The sequence below is a fragment of the Grus americana genome, unplaced genomic scaffold (assembly GCF_028858705.1).
Source record: "Grus americana isolate bGruAme1 unplaced genomic scaffold, bGruAme1.mat H_44, whole genome shotgun sequence".
Taxonomy (NCBI): domain Eukaryota; kingdom Metazoa; phylum Chordata; class Aves; order Gruiformes; family Gruidae; genus Grus; species Grus americana.
In genome coordinates this window covers 37,078-58,020 of record NW_026561365.1, presented here as the reverse complement: position 1 = coordinate 58,020, position 20,943 = coordinate 37,078, and the positions used below count along the sequence as shown (strand labels likewise).

The following is a 20,943-nucleotide window of genomic DNA, read 5'->3' as shown; positions in this document are numbered from 1 at the left end:
TTTCAGACTTTTCCTTTAGCCACACCCATTATTTGCATGCTCAGTAGCACCCACCCAACTACTGCTGTGATGAAAAAGGGCTTGATCAGAGTTTCTGTCTGTTACAATGCAAGTGTCACTTCTTACAGCAGCGACTGTGAATGGCAGACAGGCAAACCACCTAAGTATTATGTGACATTCTGGTTCCTGTACCCATACACTACTTAAAATATTTTCCAGACATTCTTTCAATTCAAAAAACCTGCAACTTTCATAGCTGATATTGATCTATCTTGCTACATTCTAATGTGTGCTGCATCTGTGCTCAGATGAGCAATGTGCTACCCTTTCCTGTATCCTGAGGGATGTCACACAGATACTAATGAGGCTGCAACATGACTGACACAACTAAAAACTCGTGATCAAAAAGGAGAAGCTCAGGGAAGGATCATAGCCTGACTTACAGCAAATATAACAAATGGTAAAGGTGAAACCATTAGCGACCATCTCACTTCTCCTAATGAAAGCAACAGGCATGGAGATGAAGTGTAACTTCAAACCTCTGTTCTATTTCCTGCTTTCAACCATGGTAGTTGTTAGTTTTTCCACAGGAGGAACGTCTGTCTGTCTCCTCTTTACATTCACCAGAAGGGTGAGGATATAACACAGCAGCAGTAGTATTGAAAATGTGGATAGACAGATACAGACAGAGAGAAAGAAGAGAGAAAGAAGAGAGGAGAGGAGGGAAGGAAGAGAGGAAGGAAGAGAGGAAGAGAGAGGAAGGAAGGAAGAGAGGAAGGAAGAAGGAAGGAAGGAAGGAAGGGAAGGAAGGAAGGAAGGAAGGAAGGAAGGAAGGAAGGAAGGAAGGAAGGAAGGAAAAGGGAAGGAAAAGGGATAGAGAGGAAGAGGGAAAGAAAGGGAAAGAGGGAAAGAGGGAAAGAAAAAGAGTAAAAAAATGTGAAAGAGCAGGTGAGAGAAGGAGGGAGAGATGAAAGGAGTCTGGTAGGTAGAAGTCTCTTTTGCAAGTGAGCTTTACATTTTTTTAAGTTTATTTCAGTTTGTGTATTTTTAGGTATGCCTTAGCTATATTTGTAAGAAAAGGCAAAATAAGATTGGTTGCTAATTCTCTACCACCTGAGTCTGTATTACCTAAGAATCAGTTATATTCAGGCAATAAGAATAACATGATTAATTCTGAAACAGAGTTCAGAGTTGTAGGAAGGGGTCTCTTGTGGCTCTCTCATAGCTTGTACCTGTAAGCCATGCTTTCAGGTAAATTAACAAATGCTGCAAAACCCTCAGTTGTATCTGCAGATCTCACACATGAGGTAAAAGCAGTACCTGGAAGGCAGGCACTCATAAGGCACTTATATACTTTCTACCAGTACTGCTTAAACACTGTATGAAAATTCTTATTCTCCGTAAGAGGACTAGAGCAAAGCACGTTTATGAGTTTAAGACTTTTATGTTTACTAAAGTATAACAGAAGGGTCAATTCAATTCAAAATTGATAAAATAAAAAGTTTTAGGTAATGTGTATCCTAGAAAACAGAATTACAAGGTGATGATTTGAGTACAAACTGTATGATTTCTGTATTTACTTAAATCATTACTGAAATCATGCAGAATTACCCTTAACTGTAACATAAGGTTCATCAAGCTGAAGAGTTTAAGCAATTTTTAATTATTAATGATCAATATCATTTTGAAAGGTAAGTTTAATGCACATCTGCCTATTCTGCCATGGTTTATACTTCTGAGTGAAGCATCCAGCACTAGCTTACAGTGGATTTAAAAACCTATGATTTATTGAAATTAAAATTCAGCTTTGCAGTTTAATAACCTTTATTGATAGGTTTTTGCTTTATACTAAAACATATATTTAAAAATAAACTTATGAAATCAAATATTTATAATATCATGTAGGCCCCTTCCAACTGAAATAGTCTATTCTGTCAATTCTATACTGTAAACTCAATGAAGTCAAGCTACTGTAAGCTTTATATAGGTATACACTGTGCTAAAGAGCAGGAGTAATTTATGTAATACTCTGTCTCACTATAAATCTGTAAGGTAAGCTCTCTGAATAATCTCACAATATTCATTGGATACATGAAACATGCTACTGAAAGATATAGGAGATACCACAGTGGTAAGCAGACACGACCTGTAGAAACATGAGAGTAGACTGAGGCTGTATAAGAAATGTCACTTGCTCTGTTTTGGCCAATTCAGATTTTATTTCCTGCTTTTCATTTTCTTCTGCATTCTTGGACAGCTTATACGCTTTTTTTTCCATATATATATATTTTTACTTCCCAGATATATAAATAGTTGGCAACTCAACAAGCATTATGGAGTGCTAGCTGGGCAAGGTGCACTTTGGTAAGTTCTTGGTGGCAGGAGAAGTTGTACTGCAGCCATTTAACTCTCTCGGTAAAAAAAAAAAAAGTGATTGAAATCCATTCTGTTGAAGTACCTGGTTGTACCTGGAGGGGCATTTTTCATAAAAAAAGATAGAACCTGCCTATATTGTGCAGTAATAATAATAAGTGCCATGGCGTTATTCCACAAGAATCTTGGAATTCCACAAGCATCTTGGCTAAACTCCAGTCTGGCTAAACATCTACACTTTTTTCCATAGTTCAATGATGTTTAGTCTACTTCAAAAACCTCCCACCCCTAAGTGGTGTACTGGTTCTGGAACATCACTGCTACTGTTTTTCAGTGGTGGCTAAGAATCTTATATTCAAAGGACAGAGAAATCCAAGACCTCTTCAAGCCAACAGGAACTCACCGAGGCCAAGATTTCACTCATAATGAATAAATCACAACTGAGAACTTTGGGATGAAAAATATTCTAAAAATGTAAGTTTACTAATATAAGAACAGATAGATTAGAATTACCAGACTCTATTTATTTTTACAGCTAAATACAAACAACAGGTATTTCAAATATTGTTTTACAGTATTTTACCATTCATATTTTATGGGTAAAACTTTAAACAGCAGAGATGTCTGTACCACAGTACAAATTTCAAAGAAACTAGCTTCAATATTTAGTTTTGCTGAGTTTTTTACTATTTCCTGCTTTGTTCTAAAGAGGCCTCAGTCTAAGGTTTCAACACAAGATGGCACTCTAAAGAGACTTCTTGACTGAAAGAAAAGTTATTGATACAGAGAGGGGTTTTTTACCACCATATTAAATATATTCCAAGATTTTTTTTGTCCTGTATAATTGTCTCTCGGGTCTTTAAAAGCCATTCCATGATGCTGTTCTGCCAATGGCTTTAGTATTTGTAAATGAGGAATTCAGGAAGGTATAGACAGTAAGATATTAGCCACACATCTTAAATTACACTATGTAAAAGCTGAATATGATCACAGAATTCTAGAATGATTGAGGTTGGAAGGGTTCACCAGAGTTCATTTGGTGCAACACCCCTGCTCAAGCAGGCTCTCCTGGAGCTAGTTGCCCAGGACTGTGTCCAGATGGCTTTTGAATGTCTCTGGGGATGTGAACTCCACAACTTCTCTGGGCAACCTCCACAGTCACCCTCAGAAAAGGTGAAAAAGGTAGAAAAGTTGTTTCAATGGAATGTCCTGTGTTTCAGTTTGGTCCCATTGCCTTTTGCCCTGTCCATGGGCACCACTGAAAAGAGCCTGGCTCCATCCTTTTTGCACCCTTCCTTCAGGTATTTATAGACAATAAGATCCTGCCTGAGCCTCCTCTTCTCCAGGCTGAACAGTCCCAGCTCTCTCAGCCTTTCCTCCTACATGAGATGCTCCAGTGCTTTATCATCTTAGTGGCCCCTTTGCTGGACTCTGTCCATGGCTCCATTTCCCTCTTGTACTGAGGAGCCCAAAATTTGACACAGTACTCCAGATGTGGCCTCACCAGTGCTGGGTAGAGGGGAGGATCATCTCCCTCCACCTGCTGGCAATTCTATTGTTTAAAACAGCCCAGGATACCATTAACCTTCCTTACCACAAGAGCACATTGCTGGCTAATGTTCAACTTGGTGTCCACTAGGACCCCCAGGCCCTTTTCTGCCAAGCTGCTTTCCAGCTTGGTGGCCTCCATCATATATTGGTGCCTGGGGTTGTTTCTCCCTAGGTGCAAGACTTTGCACTTCTCCTTGCTGAACTGCAAGAGACTCCTGTCACCCCGTTTCTCCAGGCTGTCGAGGTCCCTATGAAAGGCACCCCATCGCTCTGGAGCATCACCCACTTCTCCCAGTTTTGTATCATCTGCAAAGTTGCTGAGGGTACCCTCAGCTCCATAATCCAGGTGATTAATGAAGATACTAAACAGGACTGGACCCAGTATTGACTCCTGGGGTAGGGTACACCACTGGCCTCCAATAAACTTTGTGCCACCGTTCATCACCCTCTGGGCCCCTCCAGTGAGTTTTCAGCCTATCTCACTATCTCCTCATCCAGTCCATGCATCAACAGCTTGTCTGTGAGGACCTGAGGAAAGACAGTGTCAAAGGCCTTACTGAAGTCCAGGTAGACAATATCCACTGCCTTCCCCTTATCTAGCAGACCAATCACTTCATCATAGAAGTTTCTCAAGTTCATCAAGCATGACTTCCCATTGGTGAAGCCATGCTGAGTATTCCTGATGATTTTCTTATCCTTAATGTGCCAGGAAATGGTTTCCAGGCTTAGCTACTCCATCACCTTCGCAGAGATCGAGGTGGAGGTGAACACCCTGTAGTTATCTGGGTCTTCCCCTTCTTGCCCTTCTTGAAAAGAGGAGTGACATTTGCTTTCCTCCAGTCTTTGAATATGATAACACATTATAATATACTTTTATTATACTTCTTTTAATCAGATCCTTAAATATAATAACCACTTTTGTTAATGACTCATGATCTCATTATAGTTAAATGTTTGTAATAAAAGTACATGCTGAATTCCTAAACCAAGATATTTCTCTACTATTATAGCAACAAAACTGTTGCATTATTAAAATGCAACTTAGTCCTTCCCTAGAATATTATTATCAGCTCTGGAGTAACAGGAGGAATTTCATATGGCATTAAAAAAAAAGTTAATAGCCTTCTAATATAGAACCAAATAATGCTGAAGTTTCTTTAGTATATTATCGTATCTGCTTTGGAAAATACATTTTTTAGTTAGACGAACCAACTCATATCATTGAAAACTACCTTTGGAGGTCAATTAGTGCTTTTATTCTCTCATACATGACTTTATCTAAAGTTTTAGAGAAAGCTAAAATTAGCTTTCTCTAAAGCTTTATCAAGCACTGAAACAGGTTGCCCAGACAGGTTGTGGAGTCTCCATCCTTGGAGATTTTCAAAAGCCAGTGAAAGTGGATGAAACAAGCTCCAGTTTCAGGGGCTTTTCACTACAGACACATGCCCCATGGGAGAATATCTCAGTACTTCAGAATGGGCTTTGTGGAAGTCATTAAAATTTCCTAAGTTTACTTCTAATATTTAGTTCAATATAGTAGCCTGACAGAAAGCAGGATAATATATTTAACTACTTTAACAACACATAGGTGAATGATAAACCAACTGTTTAAAATGTCAGAAAAAAAGCATTTCAAATTATGTTCTGAAACAATTCAAATGTAGCCATTAATTATAAACAAATCATAGTCCATGTCTCACTCATCTAAAGAACTCTGTTGAGAACAAATTCAAAGACAGTGACAGGAGGGTAATGATTCAAATGAGCAGACTGTTACTGTTTTCAGTAGGTTTACCAGGTCTGCCTGATCCATCTCTCCTCAGCACACACCTGTGTCTGACCTTGTACTTCCCACTGTTTTTCAAAGCTGAGCAAAGAGCTACTTCAGAAGATACTGATGCCAGATGTGATTCTTTACATGAGATAAGGGAGCTGTTTGGATGTAAAGGCTGCAATCCCAACCCTCACTAATGATTTTAAAGCTGTTTCTTAATCTTTCTGTGAACAGTGCAATATGTAGGATTCAGATCACTGTTAGGAATAACTGCATGAAATAGTATGGTCTATGTTATGCAAGAGGTTAAATAATACTTTATCTTCTTAGGATTCATGTATTCATTGAATTTTCCCTGTGCTTTGAAGAAAGACTGTAAATCATGCCATGCAGTGATTTCAGGGAATTTGCAGTTTTTAGTGGCATTCTATATAAGTATGTATCTCTAAACATCAATTTAGCTTTTATAACTTTGAGTGCACTGTAAATAATCATTAAATCTCACTGTGCTCTCGAAATAAATACTAAAGAAACATGCTATTATGAAAAATAACATTCATCCTTATATGGGAAAGGTGTGAATACCTATAGGAAAGCATTGCCTACTTTACCATTTTTTTAAAAAAGGGGATGGAATGAAGCAATGGACCATGGGCCTTTATAAAAAAGAATGTTACAGCTTCATGATGTGTTATAGTACTTTTCTAAGACTCCTTCTTACATTCCAGAGAACCTTTGTCCTTTCCCTTCACAGTAATAACAGCTGCAGTTCCTTGTGAGAGCATTAGGTTTGTGAGTGTTTTGAAGTTACCCCATCTACATAATGTGTTTTTATCTACATACGCACTTGTGGAGTACACACAGGAACTGTATCTGTAATTCTGGTCTTCTGTATTTCAAGGAGCTTTTGGAGCTCAAAAGAAAACTGGTTGCTCTGAAAGATCCATACTTTGCTCCATAAAGAAATTCCCAAGAGAAATCTAAGAATTTTGTTCTTACTCATCTTCAATAAGTCACTAAGGTAGCATCTTTATCTATCCGCAATAAGTGACTTAGATAGCCTAACAACATCCAAAGATTCCTGTGTGCAACAGGATCCCTGAACCAGGAGGGAACATTTGTATCATTAGATTGGTACTGTGGGCTCTGGAGCAAGACAGGTGTCCCTTGTAAAAGCATAAAGCCAAACATTATGCAATTGTTCTGCAACAGACATATTCCACACAAAGGTATGTCTGCCATGTGGATCTAGTGTTTAAATTAAGCTAAATTAAGCGAGTCCAGAGGAGGGCCATGAAGCTGATCAGAGGGCTGGAGCACCTCTCCTATGAGGCCAGGCTGAGAGAGTTGGGATTGTTCAGCCTGGAGACAAGGCGGCTCCGGGGAGATCTACTTGCGGCCTTCCAGTACCTGAAGGGGCCTACAGGAAAGCTGGAGATGGACTGTTTATCAGGGAGTGTAGTGACAGGACAAGGGGTGATGGGTTTAAGCTGAAGGAGGGTAGATTTAGATTGGATGTTAGGAAGAAATTCTTTACTGTTAGAGTGGTGAGGCACTGGAACAGGTTGCCCAGAGAAGCTGTGGATGCCCCCTCCCTGGAAGTGTTCAAGGCCAGGTTGGATGAGGCTTTGGACTACGTGGTCTAGTGGAGGGTGTCCCTGCCCGCAGCAGGGGGGTTGGAACTAGATGATCTTTGAGGTCCCTTCCAACCCAAACCATTCTATGATTCTATATAAAAAGACACATCTTGTTGTCATCAAATTGCTCTTATGGGAAAGAAGATGTCAAGATTTTAAGAAAGCAAATTAAATTTAAATAGATATTAAAACCAGAACAGCCCCCAGAAAAAGTTATCTAGGAAAAAGAAACACAATACTGAGAAGAAAGCTTGTGCCGAGAGAGACTGATTTAAAGATGCTTTATAACTAAGATAAAATCATAGCCTGTAGAGAAAATGTACAGAAAGGGTAAACTTTATCTCTCAGTTTCACTTGGTGTCTTCAGCTGCCCTGAGGATGAGACAGCTGAATTATGCACATCATTAATAACCAGCACAAAAAAGTACACCCAGGTATGAGAGTTAACAGTATTCAAATAATGTAATTATTGTGTGATGGCAATTGCTGAATTTTTTAAACTGCATTTCAGGACAATTAATTAAACTACACTATAGTTCAGGAAAGTTCTGACATACTGGAGAATTACAGAATCAAATTCCTTACTGGCCGCTTTGCAATTGCATCAAACTCCATTAAATACCAGAAAATCAAGCCTAAATGCATTTTTAAATAACTTCTCAAGCAATAACTTTGCTATGCTTTTATAAATTCATATGCCGCCTTTGTTGTTAGAAAAAAGCTGCAAAAGGTAGAAGGGAAACTCATCATTAAGGGTACACACACCCAGACACAGCCCTGTGTGCATCTATGTGCCTGTGCGCATCTGTGTGGAGGAATTATTCTTTAAAGGAAGAGACTGGTGAGCCATCCAAGGATATTTAGTCTGTGGCATCTCTTGTGACACAATCAAATACAGATAGAGCCTATCTAAGTAATGCCTTTGAGATATGTACATCTTTAGAAAATGGGATCTAGACAGAGAATCTAAAAATAAAAGCAGACTGTAGCAAGGTTCTGATCATTATGAAACCTGGTGAAGTTACTGTGGTATCAAAAGTATGAGCACTCTACAGCTCTTTATGAAGGCCAAGGATACTACATATGGGATCCATTAAGTCACATTAAGGCTAAATTCCATGTAGCCTTGCCTTAGATGAAAGACCCCTGCATTTTGCTTAACAAAGTACTGTATTTCTGAGATCCACTGTTGCAGCAGTATTAAAGTGCTCTTTCAGTTGGGTCATTCTTTATTCTCTTTACACACATTATATATATATATATATATATATGTATGTATGTATGTATGTGTATGCGTGCGTGCAGCTGAAGCATGTAAATAAACTCTACAATTGACTACCGTAGGCTGCCACTGCCACAGTTCTCAGTAGAGTGAAGCATAAAGTTCCTTAAGACCCTTTGGCAAGCTCATAATTTAAACTGAGATCCTTTCTCACCTTCTACAGAACTGAAAACTCATTAATGGGTCTATATTGCTTATTGAGTCATTGAAGCATACACAGAGCATGCTAGATTTCTTCTCGCTACCTCCTTCTCCCTGGGTTATATAAGGACACCTTTTCCTTTTTTGCAAAGCTTGCTAGGTTATGCTGCTTGCAAAGGCACTGATGAATATGTGTTTAGTGGCAAACATGTTTGCACTTTCCTGTTTTGAAGCGCTGAAAAACTCTCAGACAGCTAAAATGACCCCTCTTTAAGCTGCAGACAGAGAAAAGTAATTCTGAGGGATTTTAATATCTAAGGTAGGAAGGCAAGAAGAATTATGGTTTTTTTATTTAGAGCAGATGACTTTCCACTCTGTTTGCTTTTAATAGTTCATCATGTGAACAGGAATAAATGCTGCTGTTTGCTTTGTCCTACAGACAACAGATAAACCCCAATAATTTAAATAATTGTATTATCCAAACTTTACTCACTATCCAAAAATTACTCGCTTTGTCTTATCTCATCCTGTCACAGGTAATATCCATAGCAGTGCATTCAAAGATGAATAACAAGGAATTGATGCCTTTTCTACAGTCTTCTAATCAGAGTTTTGTTGCTGATAGAAGACTGTTTTTAAAAGGTAGATATGGTCTTGAAGATGCAAAAAACCACCTGATAGAATTTTCGAAAGTACAGAGGCTTGACCATGACTTAAAAATGGTGCTAAGTGAATACGTTGATGCTTTTGCAAATTCTATTAGCAGCCTATTTGCATAACCTGCCTGTAGTCAGAATGCCTGGCCGTGGTGCCAGAGTGTCACGAGGGATGACGCTGAGGTGACTTCTGCTACTGTGTAAGCAATAACCTTCATGAATTTAGCTCCATGGAACTATCATAGATGATGTCTGCTTCAATTTATGTGTAGTTGCTTGTCACACTGTAGAGAAATTGGCAGGTGTCAGACCATTCACATACTAGTATTAAACAGGTTTCCATGGCTTTAATTTTTTTAAAGTTATTCAGGTTTCCATAGGATTCAGGACAGGAGAAACAAGAAGGATTCTAAACTGCAAGATCAGTCCTAAAAGTAAGAATTTTATTCTCCTAATATACTCTTTCACAAAGTTGCACTGATCCAGTAGCTCCAGGCAGACTGTGTCTCTCATGACTGATCTTAGTCTTTTTCACCGTATGCATTCACCATCAGCACAAGAGGGTACAACACTCAGCATGGCAAACTCCTGGTTCCTGGTTATACAGGAATGAAAGGAAGGAAGAGCTGCCTAACTGGCTGGACTTTGGGCACACTGAACCACAACAGTGCCCCTGGACTAGGTCTCTGCTAGATCAGACACTTCACAGAGCATCTCCTTCTCCTGCTTTTTTTATCACATCATGGAGGATGGCTCATTCCAGCAGCCGATGAGCAAACAAGGGTCAGAAGAACTTCACAGCCTTGCAGCAGTAACAGCTGTGTATCTGAATACCCTGGTCATGGCTTGATAAGACCTCAAGGACTGAGGTGACCCTAAGTTTTTAAAAGAAGTTTTTTTCCAGAGGAGCAGGAAAGCACTCTAATGCACTTCCTCTATCTTATTCAGTTGTGACTACTGTAGCGCAATAGTGTTCAGTGAAGTACATACCCCCTTTATGTTTCTATGATATTATACAAGCCTGATTTCCATCTCCCTTGCTTGCAATACATTTTTTTCAAATTTACAGCAAAATCTAGTTAATATGCATTACATTTTTGCATCTAAAGGATATTAGGATGAAATGCATCTGAAATAATTCAATAGTTTTATAACAGGTTTGTATGGTCCATTGCTATTTAAGGCATTATAAAATGCATTGTTTATCCCAGCAAGCAATCCACTTACCCTTAGCATAGGACCATTCTGGAACACATGGGGTTCATCACAAACTACACAGTATTCATTCAATACTGGTATCCGCTGCTCGGCAAATTCAATAGTCTGAGAACAATGAAAATGAGAATAACAACATCTGCTTAAAAATAATTAACAGTCAGCTCATGCTCCACAGTGTTTCATAAATGGGTAAGACATGACATCCTACCTGCACAAGAAAGCCACGGTCTCGTACTGGAATGCATTTTGCACCATAATTTTGCTGCAAGGAAAAAGTTGAGGCAGCTTCAGTGTTGGTAGACTAAATATAAGGAAATGGTAAAACATTTGTATTTTTGTGTGCAAACAATCTCTCATTTGCATAAACCAGACATTACAAATAACCAATCCTTTTAGTGAGCGTGGGGTAGATTTTTAGCATTTCTTTTTAGTTCTTAAATCTGATTAGGGTTTGTATCTCAGCATCCCAAAAACTTTAATCTCAAATGGAAACACCAGTGCCTTCATTCCATTCTAATAACCTGGCATTTGGTAACTTCCATTAAATTTTAACTGTGTATTGTCTACCCAAATATGGGCTATCTGTGTAGGCTTGAAAGACTAATGTACCTCTCAGAACATCTGAAAATCTTTTCCTTTTTTGTTTATTAAGATCTCACTTCTGTAAGCACCATGCTAACAGATCTCTGTGCTCAGATCCCACTCAAATTCTTTCTGCCTTTCAACACACAGCAACATAAATTAGAAGGAACTTCTGCTACCCAAGTTAGTAGGCTACAAAATTCCCTCTAGGCTGACATCTATCTCAACCAAACCTAGTTTTGAATAAGAGTCAGATCACCTCCGTTTACAGCTTTTTTTAGTTTTGTTTATAGGCTTATTGCCTTTCATTTCTTTAACTGCTTAATTGGGCAACTTTTCGCTTTTTTCTCCTGGGAAACAATCCTCCTAATTGCATTCATATATGAGATTGAAATACTTTAGCTAAGATCTGAAGACAAGTTAGGGTCCAGATTCATCACTTCCACATTCCACTGACTTCAAATTGCAGTTAGGCACCCAGATGACCCATACATCTGGTGCCTGCATGTAAAATGTGAAATGGACTGTTGATGCCCTTCCACTAACATCATTCAAACTGCACCTGACCATGTATGTGATGATTTTCCCTCAAAGTAAATGCATTCTAATAATAAATTACTGGTAGTTTTTATAGACTGCCAAGCAGGGCTTGCGTTTCATCCATATCAGCTGATAACATCAGTAATGAAACCACTTAGTCAACTCTTCATTATCTTTATTTTTATTTTTTTAATCCCATTATCAAGATCAATGGGACTTTTCCTGTTAACTTCAGGAGAGAAAAGTCTTGCTATGTTAAGACATCCTCTGCTGATTCAGAAAAAAATGCATCTCTAAACAGTGACAAGTAAAATGTCTGTTGGCTCACCTTAAATTAATACTGTTGCACACATTACAGGAACCAACCACACAGCATGTATATAAATGATGTTATGATAGTATATCACTGCTTTTAGATCTGATGAGTATAGCTCACAGCTTATTAAACTAATTTACCATGAGACATAGCACATTCAATGTAATTTCATTCTTCAGAGTGTGCTATTTTGAATATATGTACAGCATTTCAAGCAAGAATCAGCTTTTTCTTGCTGAGAACGTCAAGGTACCACCAGGCCAAGGAAATGGAGAGGACTGTCTCCTAAGTGCCTCTCCCCAGATCTAAGAGAGAAAACAGACAGGTGCCTTGAAAGAATGCAAACAGACCCACTCCTGCCTCTAAAGTGTAAAAGCCATTTTTAAGAGGCGGAAGAATTAATTTTGAATATTCTTTCTTAAATTTAAGAATATGTGCTACCATTTGCTTTCCCAATTGATCATGGCTCTGGGGAAAGAAGGTGGACCAGTGTGGACCTAATTCCTTCCCCGACCTCCAGCTGCCACCAGTGTGTTTGAAGGTTAAACATTTCAGAAAGCACAAATTCACAAGAGGTGAGCTGAATCATGACTGCATTCTTTCCACTATGATGACGATCACAGATGCAAAGACCAGAAGGAGAGATGACTTGGCACCTGAACAAGCCAATGGACAGTTGCTTCCCCCACAAAGCACACAGGGAAATGAGAAAAGACCTGTGTGGCCAAGCCAATTTTGCAGCACAGAAGCTCACACTCTCCCTTCTTCCTGCAGCAAGAAAGGAAGCATGGAAGCAACTGCATGATTGAACTTTTCCCATGGCCAGCAGGTACATTGAGTTGTATTCAATGTGGCATGTAAAATCTCTGTCTTGACCTAAGCAAATTCTAGTTATATAACTTAAATATATGTGCGTGTTCAGCTGTTTAAATCCTCCTTAAAAAGCTAACTCCATTGGTCTATCTTCCAATATATTCAATATATCCAATATATTCACTTACATATGTCCTAAGTATTAATGCCTTTGCATAACAAGCATAACAGCACATTTGGAAAATAATAGGAGGAAAATGAGCAGAATAAATTATTACGCACAGCAGCTTGTGAAGGTGATGATGAAGATGGTGTTAAGATACCAATAAGCCCTGAGGTAAGAGAGAGCCTCCTGCTCTCTGCTATGGTGGACTCCTTGAAAGGCTCCATTTTGGATGATTTAGGGGCATTGGAGTAAGTCTTGCTGAGTAACTTGTGGTTCTTCAATCCATCCAATTCTTCCATTCTAAGATTACTGGAGTAGGACCTGCTTAAAAGTTTGTGGGGCTTCAAGGTGCTGTTGTGCTCACATCGAGGATCCCCAGAACACGACCTACTTAATAGCTTATGGGGCTTTAAAGCGATGCATTCCTCCTGCTTGACGGCTGCAGAGCAAGAACGATTCAACAGTTTGTGCGATTTAATAGCCATTGTCTGTTCAGCCCTAGGGTCACTCGACAACGAGCGGCCAAAGGTTCTGTGAGATTTTGTGGCACACATATCCTCCGCTTTCACTGTGCTAGAGCAAGTCCTTCTCAGTAGCTTGTGAGTTTTGGAGATGCCATCCTGTTCTGATTTCAGCTTTGATTTATTTTTACCGCAGCCAGGTGGAGGATAACTTGGCGACCTTAAAAATAAAGAAGGAGAAAACAAAGTTGGAGAATAATCAAAATCTTGTGCAAATCAAGCAAGATCACACATAAGTAACAATTTTAAGTGTCACGTGTCTTTAGGTATTTTACTCGTAATAAAGGCAGTCCAACATTAAGAAAATGAGCAATAGTATGTAGGACTAATTTTTCAATACCAGACATCTTACTCCTATTTACACACAAGTTCATCGATCAAACAGACAACTAAATACTTAAGTAGAAATTAGAGCCATATCCTTACAGCTTTTTGTAAAGGTCACTATGTCTCTTAACAAACCATTTATTCAGGGAATTATCTTTGAAATGAAAACTACATTATTTCACATAAGATTATACCACATTTTCCTTATCAAAATCTCTCTTTCCTATGCAATCATCATGGCATGTTCCCATTAAAGTTACTGTCTTCAGGACACAGCATAACAAATTCTATCTCCAGATCCAATGGAAGATATAATGAGCAGTGAAACTTGCAGTCAGTAAATCAAATTTAATTCAGTTGAAATGAACATTATTTTTTAAAAAACCCAGAATAATCTGTGTGCCTTGTGGAAGACAATTTGATGATCATCTTTCCTGTTCCTTTCCTGAATGCAAGGGACCTAAATTATGAGCACAGAAAAAAGAACAAAAGGTTTTCACAAAACAAAATTCACGTGAACTGTCACATTCTCTAAGTTTCACATTCGCCTTTCCTTGCAAAGCAAGAACATGTAACAGGTACGCTGAATAGTTTTTCTATGCTTTATAAGCAATCCCAATCTTTGGAATATCTTTTTGGGCTTGGATAGACTAGAAAAGAAGTGAAACCCCAAGGGGAGAGGCTGGCAGGTTTCCCCAACCTGTTAGCAAGTGGTGACAGTCGAAGCTGCACGTGGAGGCTGCTGACGCACTGTTGCAGTTGGCTCACTACCACCCTCCTGCAGACAGGAGGTAGGAATGGAGCTCTAGAGACAGAGGGGGTCCCAGCCATCTTTGGACAGGCACTGCAGCAGCAGCCAAACCATGAGGGAAAAGATCGGGCTGGCCCTTTCTGAATAAAACCAAACCCCAAGCTACAGCCTGCACTAGGCAATGGTGTGTGGCATGGTAGGGAATGGGTAAGCTTTCTACTTAAACCACCACATTTCTCTTCTACCTTTGAAAAGACAGTCTTTTGTCATCTTTGACATTCCTCTCTTCTTCATTGTGAATGATCATTGTTCTCCTTCTCTTTTTTATAGACAGAATTTAGAATGGCAAAATTCATCAGAAAGAAGGAATGGTCAAAGAAGCATTCAATTCAAATTCACAGAAGAGGTGACCTGTCAACCCTTCTTAAGCAGGAAAACATGTTAGAGTAAATAGTTACATTCCTGAAAGAGATAGAATCAGAGCCTGATTTTACACACACTTAAGAAAATTATTATCTGGGAGAAGTCATAATGAATTCAAATGAACTATTCACAAACTACTTCTTATGTTTTTAATGCCTTTGTTCTTTGAAATTCTGTGCCTGAATTTCAGAAGTGGTGAACATTAATGTACTCAAACAGTGGAAACAGGTGGGTGCTCAGCAGCTCTAAAAATCAGTCTTTCATTAATGACCATTCTAGTTTTAAAAAATTAAAAATACACACAGCTGTGGAAAGAACTGCTGTGGAAAGAATAGCTAGACAACCTCAACATTTTTTAATAAATATAATATATATATATGTTATATATTACTTGTATGTATTACTTATATTTATACTCTTGTTATTCAAGTAACAGTCAAATGCTACCAAGCTATAAAGATAAAAATACAAGAAGTTAAATAATATAAAATTAATTATTTCCAATTCTAGATGAAACATGGCTATTTCAGAGAGCAGGGCACTGAAATGCTTTGCCTTCAAATAGTCTTAAAAGCTGTGGTAGTACCTAGTTCACTTTTGATGTCATGCAAGGCAAGGACTGGAAACCCATGAGGTAAGATATAAATAGAGCACTTCTCTGTGGAGAAAAGTCAACATTTCACCTTGTGAAATCTGCTGTGGATTTTATACAGGATATGATGGTAACAGCTCATTTTCCTTGCTATTACCTGCGCAATGTAGAAAAGATGTGCAGAGGTGATTTCACTTTTTTGTCGGACACCTTCTTATTGTGCGTACAATTAGATTTCTCTTTGCTGTTCTTCCACTGTTGTGTAACAAATGTCTGCATGATTCTGCAAATTAAGAAAAAAAGATTTTCTTATCCTAGCCACAACATACTCACTTTAATACTAGGGTCTCTCTGTTCACCACGTAGGCGACTGTCCTCACTCTACAGGCAGAGTTTATCTGTTATGTATGTGTATGTATGATCAGGTGCCTCAGCTCCTCAAAAATGTTTTTTTTCCCGACATAAAACTAATTTACATGGAACTCTTTCTGAGAGTACAGTCTGCGTAAACAACCACTGCAAGAATGATGCAGGTATGCCTCTCATGAAGATCTAGAGACAAACTGATTCAAAGGCATCTCAGACAGGCATCTGTCTCTCCAGTACCTACAGCGGTAGGCTACAGCATCCACACTGCTCAAGTCAGAGCATATTCTCCTAAGGCACAAACATGAAGGCAGGGTTGTCGAATATTACACTACCCAAAGAGGAGTTACAGAGAAGACAGAGGCAGACACTTCCCAGAGATGGACAGCAAAAGGCAGAGGTCACAAGTTGTAGCAAGGAAAACTAAAAACCATAAAGGCTATAAAAAGATGACATCCACAAGAAGAGCGGTTAAGTACAACAGGTTGCCCACCAAGGCTGGAGATTTCACAGCTCAGCTGCCTGAGACCCTGAGTGAACTAATATAACTTTGAAGTTAGTGGTACCTGGAGCAGGAGGCTGCACTAGGTGACCTCCAGTAGTTTCAAGCCAAATTACTCTGTGACTCTAATCTAGCAGCGGGGGTCTTTAAGTGATAAAGTCAAGGTGGAAATTGGTATGGACTTTATCGGAAATTTAGTCAATCTTCATACATGAATATTCTGCTGCTACAGCCACGAGGGGCCACGGGGTTCATGGGTATTCTGATTTCTGCTCAACTGTCAATTATGCAGCTGTGTCCTTGAAAATGTTTTACGGGAACCTTTAGTAATTACCCGGTGCACAAATCAGAGACAGTGTAAGTACTGAAATGTTTTAAGAGACTGTTCATGTCAGGGGAGCTTTTTATTTTTTTTATTCCAAGTCATGTACCATAGAGATTTTAGTAACATTGTTTCATTTGTAAGATTATGAAAATGCTGCACTGAATTTCTTTAAAAACCAAACAGTAAAAGATTTTTTTTTGTTAAGGGATTCTTAATGTTGCAATGGTCAGATATTAAAGCCTATATTCTTGTCATTTTATTATACATACACAAGCATATGTGAAAAGATGACTCAGCAAAATTTTATTAAATTGAACTGTACCATGACCACATGAAACCGGTAATTTTTTCAACTATTCTTCCCTCTTGTCCTCAAAACGTGGATGGCCTCATTACTGTGGTACATCCCAGAGAGCACCATGAAAGCATAGTCCCCTTAGGGTATGCATGATGCTCAAAAAGATTCCTGCTCCAGAGGCTTCACCATCTAAGCAGAAACATGACATTGAACACTCCTAGCTACAGTCTTTTGAACTTGTGTAGTTTACTTCCTAAATGGCAGCAAAGTGACAGAAAAACCTGTCAGGCAGCACAAATCAGGTTCTCCCCAACAACTGTCAAAACTGAACTTAAAAAGGCAAATCCTGTTATTTTTTATTTAAAGAAAACCAAGTTCAGAACCAAACTGACAAGCTGTGAATTTTATCCTAGCTGGCATGGTCCAGGAACTAAAAAGAGGTAGTATTTGCCTATAAACAGGGGTTTACACTTTTCTAGACTTACTTTTTCAGCTGATGTCCCAGCCCAAATCTTTCCTTAGTAGAGATCTGAAATACATCCACAGTTGGCACTACGAAAAAAGGAGATATTGTTGATACATGAACTAACAGCAATAATCAAGAACTCATGACCATATAAATCTTATTTAAGGACGCCGTTCTGCCTGGACCTTTACTATAGACAATGCCATTGAAGCGATGGTTAAAGTGGACATGTCATCGAAGCCTATTAAGACATGAATGGTCTTTTTGGGAATATCAGCAAATATAATTTGTAATTTTACAAATTAGTATCTTAGAAATTGAATTCCCATAAATGTATCTCTTCCCACTAATTTTAATTACAAAACTGTGTATTTGGTTTTTTATATTATGCAAGTACTAGAGAGCAGCATCAGATTAAATGTATCCAGACTGGTAATTCATCTCAAACTTTTTTCCAAGTAAGTAGTCTTTACACACTACAGTTCCTGTGACTATGAAGAAAATCCAGAGTGGAATAAACTCAATTAATTAGTATCAGGGTTTTCTTTCCGAGGGCGTTTTAATACAAGATCCACAATAGTCATCTAAGTGTCTGAATATGAACTTCGGAGGCCAAGGATTACACTGAATTTTCCTCAAGACCTGTCCTAACATTGGTATATCCATATTCCTCTGTCAAAAAATTGAAAGTGTATAGGGTGAATGCTGGAAATTAGCTCCTGGTACTACTAAAATCCTTTAATACCATTTGCTAGATAGAAGTGGCAGATGGAATCCAGCACTTGTTGAGAGAGCCTCAGGTCCTCAAGGCAGGACAACAGCCAACAGATATTACAAGCACAAATAGACTTTATACTTTGTATTACATAAGGTGGTAATGACTACAGTAAAATAAAAAAGGAATGAAACCAAAAAGATCTGGGGTCGGTTCAAATTTTATTAGAAAAAGTAAACCAGTATTTTAAAAGCTATATTATTGTGATCACTCAGGATGCCAGATTTTATTCAGAATGTCAAAGTTTAACCTTTGATTTCACTTAAATAAATTAAATTTAAAAATAAAATGCAATATATCTAACCTGGCCATCCAATTTCACTTAATTCAAAGCCCTCTAGAAACCCTTTCTCTAATGTTATTATTCAAATATAATCTCATCTTTTAAAGACAAAATGGTTTTTTTTTTCAAAAGGGATGAATGATTCAATTAGGGGTAGTAATATATTTAGATTGTCAAATTTAGGACACGTAGTGTGTGGGGGGAATATTTTCAATGAGAATCATTACATCTAGACCAGTAATCGTAAAATCTGACATCTAGACTACAGTTGTTGTCTAAGCTCCACAGCCAGAGGAGACAGCCCAGTACCTCCAAAGGCTGATTCATCCTCATCTATGACAGGCTTCTAAGGCATGTGGGAGAAACTGCCCACAAGTACAATAATGAGACAAGCTATTAACTAGAAGAATGACTATCTAAAATCAGGATATTACACAGCTACAAGCTGGTATGAATACTTCCCATAGTGCTTTGGAGTATACTGCATTTTTGTTTCTTTTATCAATCAACAGAAAGTAGTATAGGAGAAAAAGATGCAGCATAAAGTTATGGTCCAGAAGTCTCAAAATAACATATTTAAGAGGGAAGAGGAGTGCACAGAGAAGGGGTCTTCTTACACAAAAGATGGTGAATCTCATTGTCCTTTTCTAGTAAAGAGACATGGTGGAACAGCAGCTGAGCTCATAAAACTAGTAGCAGCGAAGCACTTGCCTCTGGCCCTGATTTTGCCTTTCTCGGTACTCAGGCACTCCCACAATCAGTCAGCTGCAGGACTGGGAACTAAGCTTCCCATTTTAACCCTGTCAATGGTCCAGAAGATATCTTGTTGCTACTTCTCATTTCACTACATCATTTCTTACTGCATGCTGCTCTTCACGCTTCACCCTCTCTTATTTGCTGCACTTTTTTTTTTTTAAATTACATTTTGATAGAACTGTTCTGAATACTAACACTGATACCTGCTATGGCAAATACATATTTTGAGATCTGCATATATAAAAAAGATTGAAGGAATAAAATACAGACAAAAAGACCAAAGTCAAGTTAAAAAAAAAAAATGATGTAATGAAATGCTTATTTGAATGAACAGAATATAGCTTAGCATCGGCAGGCAACATATCCTATAAAAATAGCTCACTGGGACAGATTTTGCTAAACATATTATGACTGGAAATATCTATTTATTTTCCAGAGGCAGAATTCTCCCTCAGATACAAGACTGAACTGACAGCTTGCACACTGGAAGCCTCCAAAGCCAGGCAAGTTATGATCCAAATCGCAACTTAGTTCTGACTTCCCATTGTAAAAATATATATGAAGTTGACTCTTGCATATGAATGTTTCCAAATCTTCAAAATCAGTTGATTATTCAGCAGTTTGACCATTTTCACTCTAATGAGGGAGCTTTACTCACTTAACAACTCATTTAAATGTAAAGATTCACAGAGTTCACACAGTCATATAGAAATCAGAAGCTGAAAGGATAATTATCATGGCCTGATTCTTCAAAGGTGCATGAAAAAGGGCATATTAATGTGCTGCATGGGTCTGTGTACGTATACCTTATTAGTGATATCTCATCTGTGCAGATGATCCCTGACTTCCAAAATCAGGAAATCACATATTAGAAACTGTACATCTTTATTCCTTAACCCTGGTTCCTAGGGGAAGCAGCTGCATTTCAAAGGGTATCAGGAAAACAAGTTCCAAAAATCAGCCTATGAAAGTTTAAATTAGATGCTCATGTCATTATTGAGGGCCTAGCCATACAAATACATGTAAGCATAATTTCAAACCAGTAGGACTGCTCTCAGCAGTACATCTATGCACATGCAGGGTCAAAGATTTGGCAGTGAATGAGTATCTATCACCCAGTACCTGGCTCAGACCGAGACACATGAAGAATACACACATGACTAACCTGGACCATTTAAGTACTGTGTAAGTGAACAGTGCAATCGCACTATTATAGGCTCTGTGCGAATCACATCCCAAGCCACAGCAATCTCTTCCTAGTTCAAGATAAAAAGAAAACAGACACCATTAGCCATCATGAGAAACTACTGCATTTTGTCAGTCTACCTTAGGGTTGTTATAAACACTATCCATCCTTTTACCCATTCATGGAATACCTACTCGAGCTTTAAAGTTGAGACTTAGGACAAGCTATTGCCTGGTGATGCCCCTCTAAGAGCAGTGTTAGACTGCTTCCAGTTGTTGAGTATACTCATTTAAACGGCACAGCCTTATACACAACACCATATC

At 38.5% G+C, this 20,943-nt stretch overlaps 1 protein-coding gene across 1 annotated transcript in view; it reads right to left on the bottom strand.

Moving 5' to 3' along the window:
* The window catches only part of LOC129200316 (protein mono-ADP-ribosyltransferase PARP8-like), a 57,788-nt gene that overhangs the window by 14,826 nt on the left and 22,019 nt on the right, over window positions 1-20,943 (bottom strand). The window contains exons 8-13 of the mRNA XM_054811643.1: window positions 20,600-20,690; window positions 17,640-17,706; window positions 15,821-15,946; window positions 13,166-13,730; window positions 10,841-10,894; window positions 10,642-10,737 (exon numbers count right to left, since the gene is read on the bottom strand). Of these exons, the coding sequence (XP_054667618.1) occupies window positions 10,642-10,737; window positions 10,841-10,894; window positions 13,166-13,730; window positions 15,821-15,946; window positions 17,640-17,706; window positions 20,600-20,690 (999 nt within the window). The remainder of the gene's footprint in view (window positions 1-10,641; window positions 10,738-10,840; window positions 10,895-13,165; window positions 13,731-15,820; window positions 15,947-17,639; window positions 17,707-20,599; window positions 20,691-20,943) is intronic.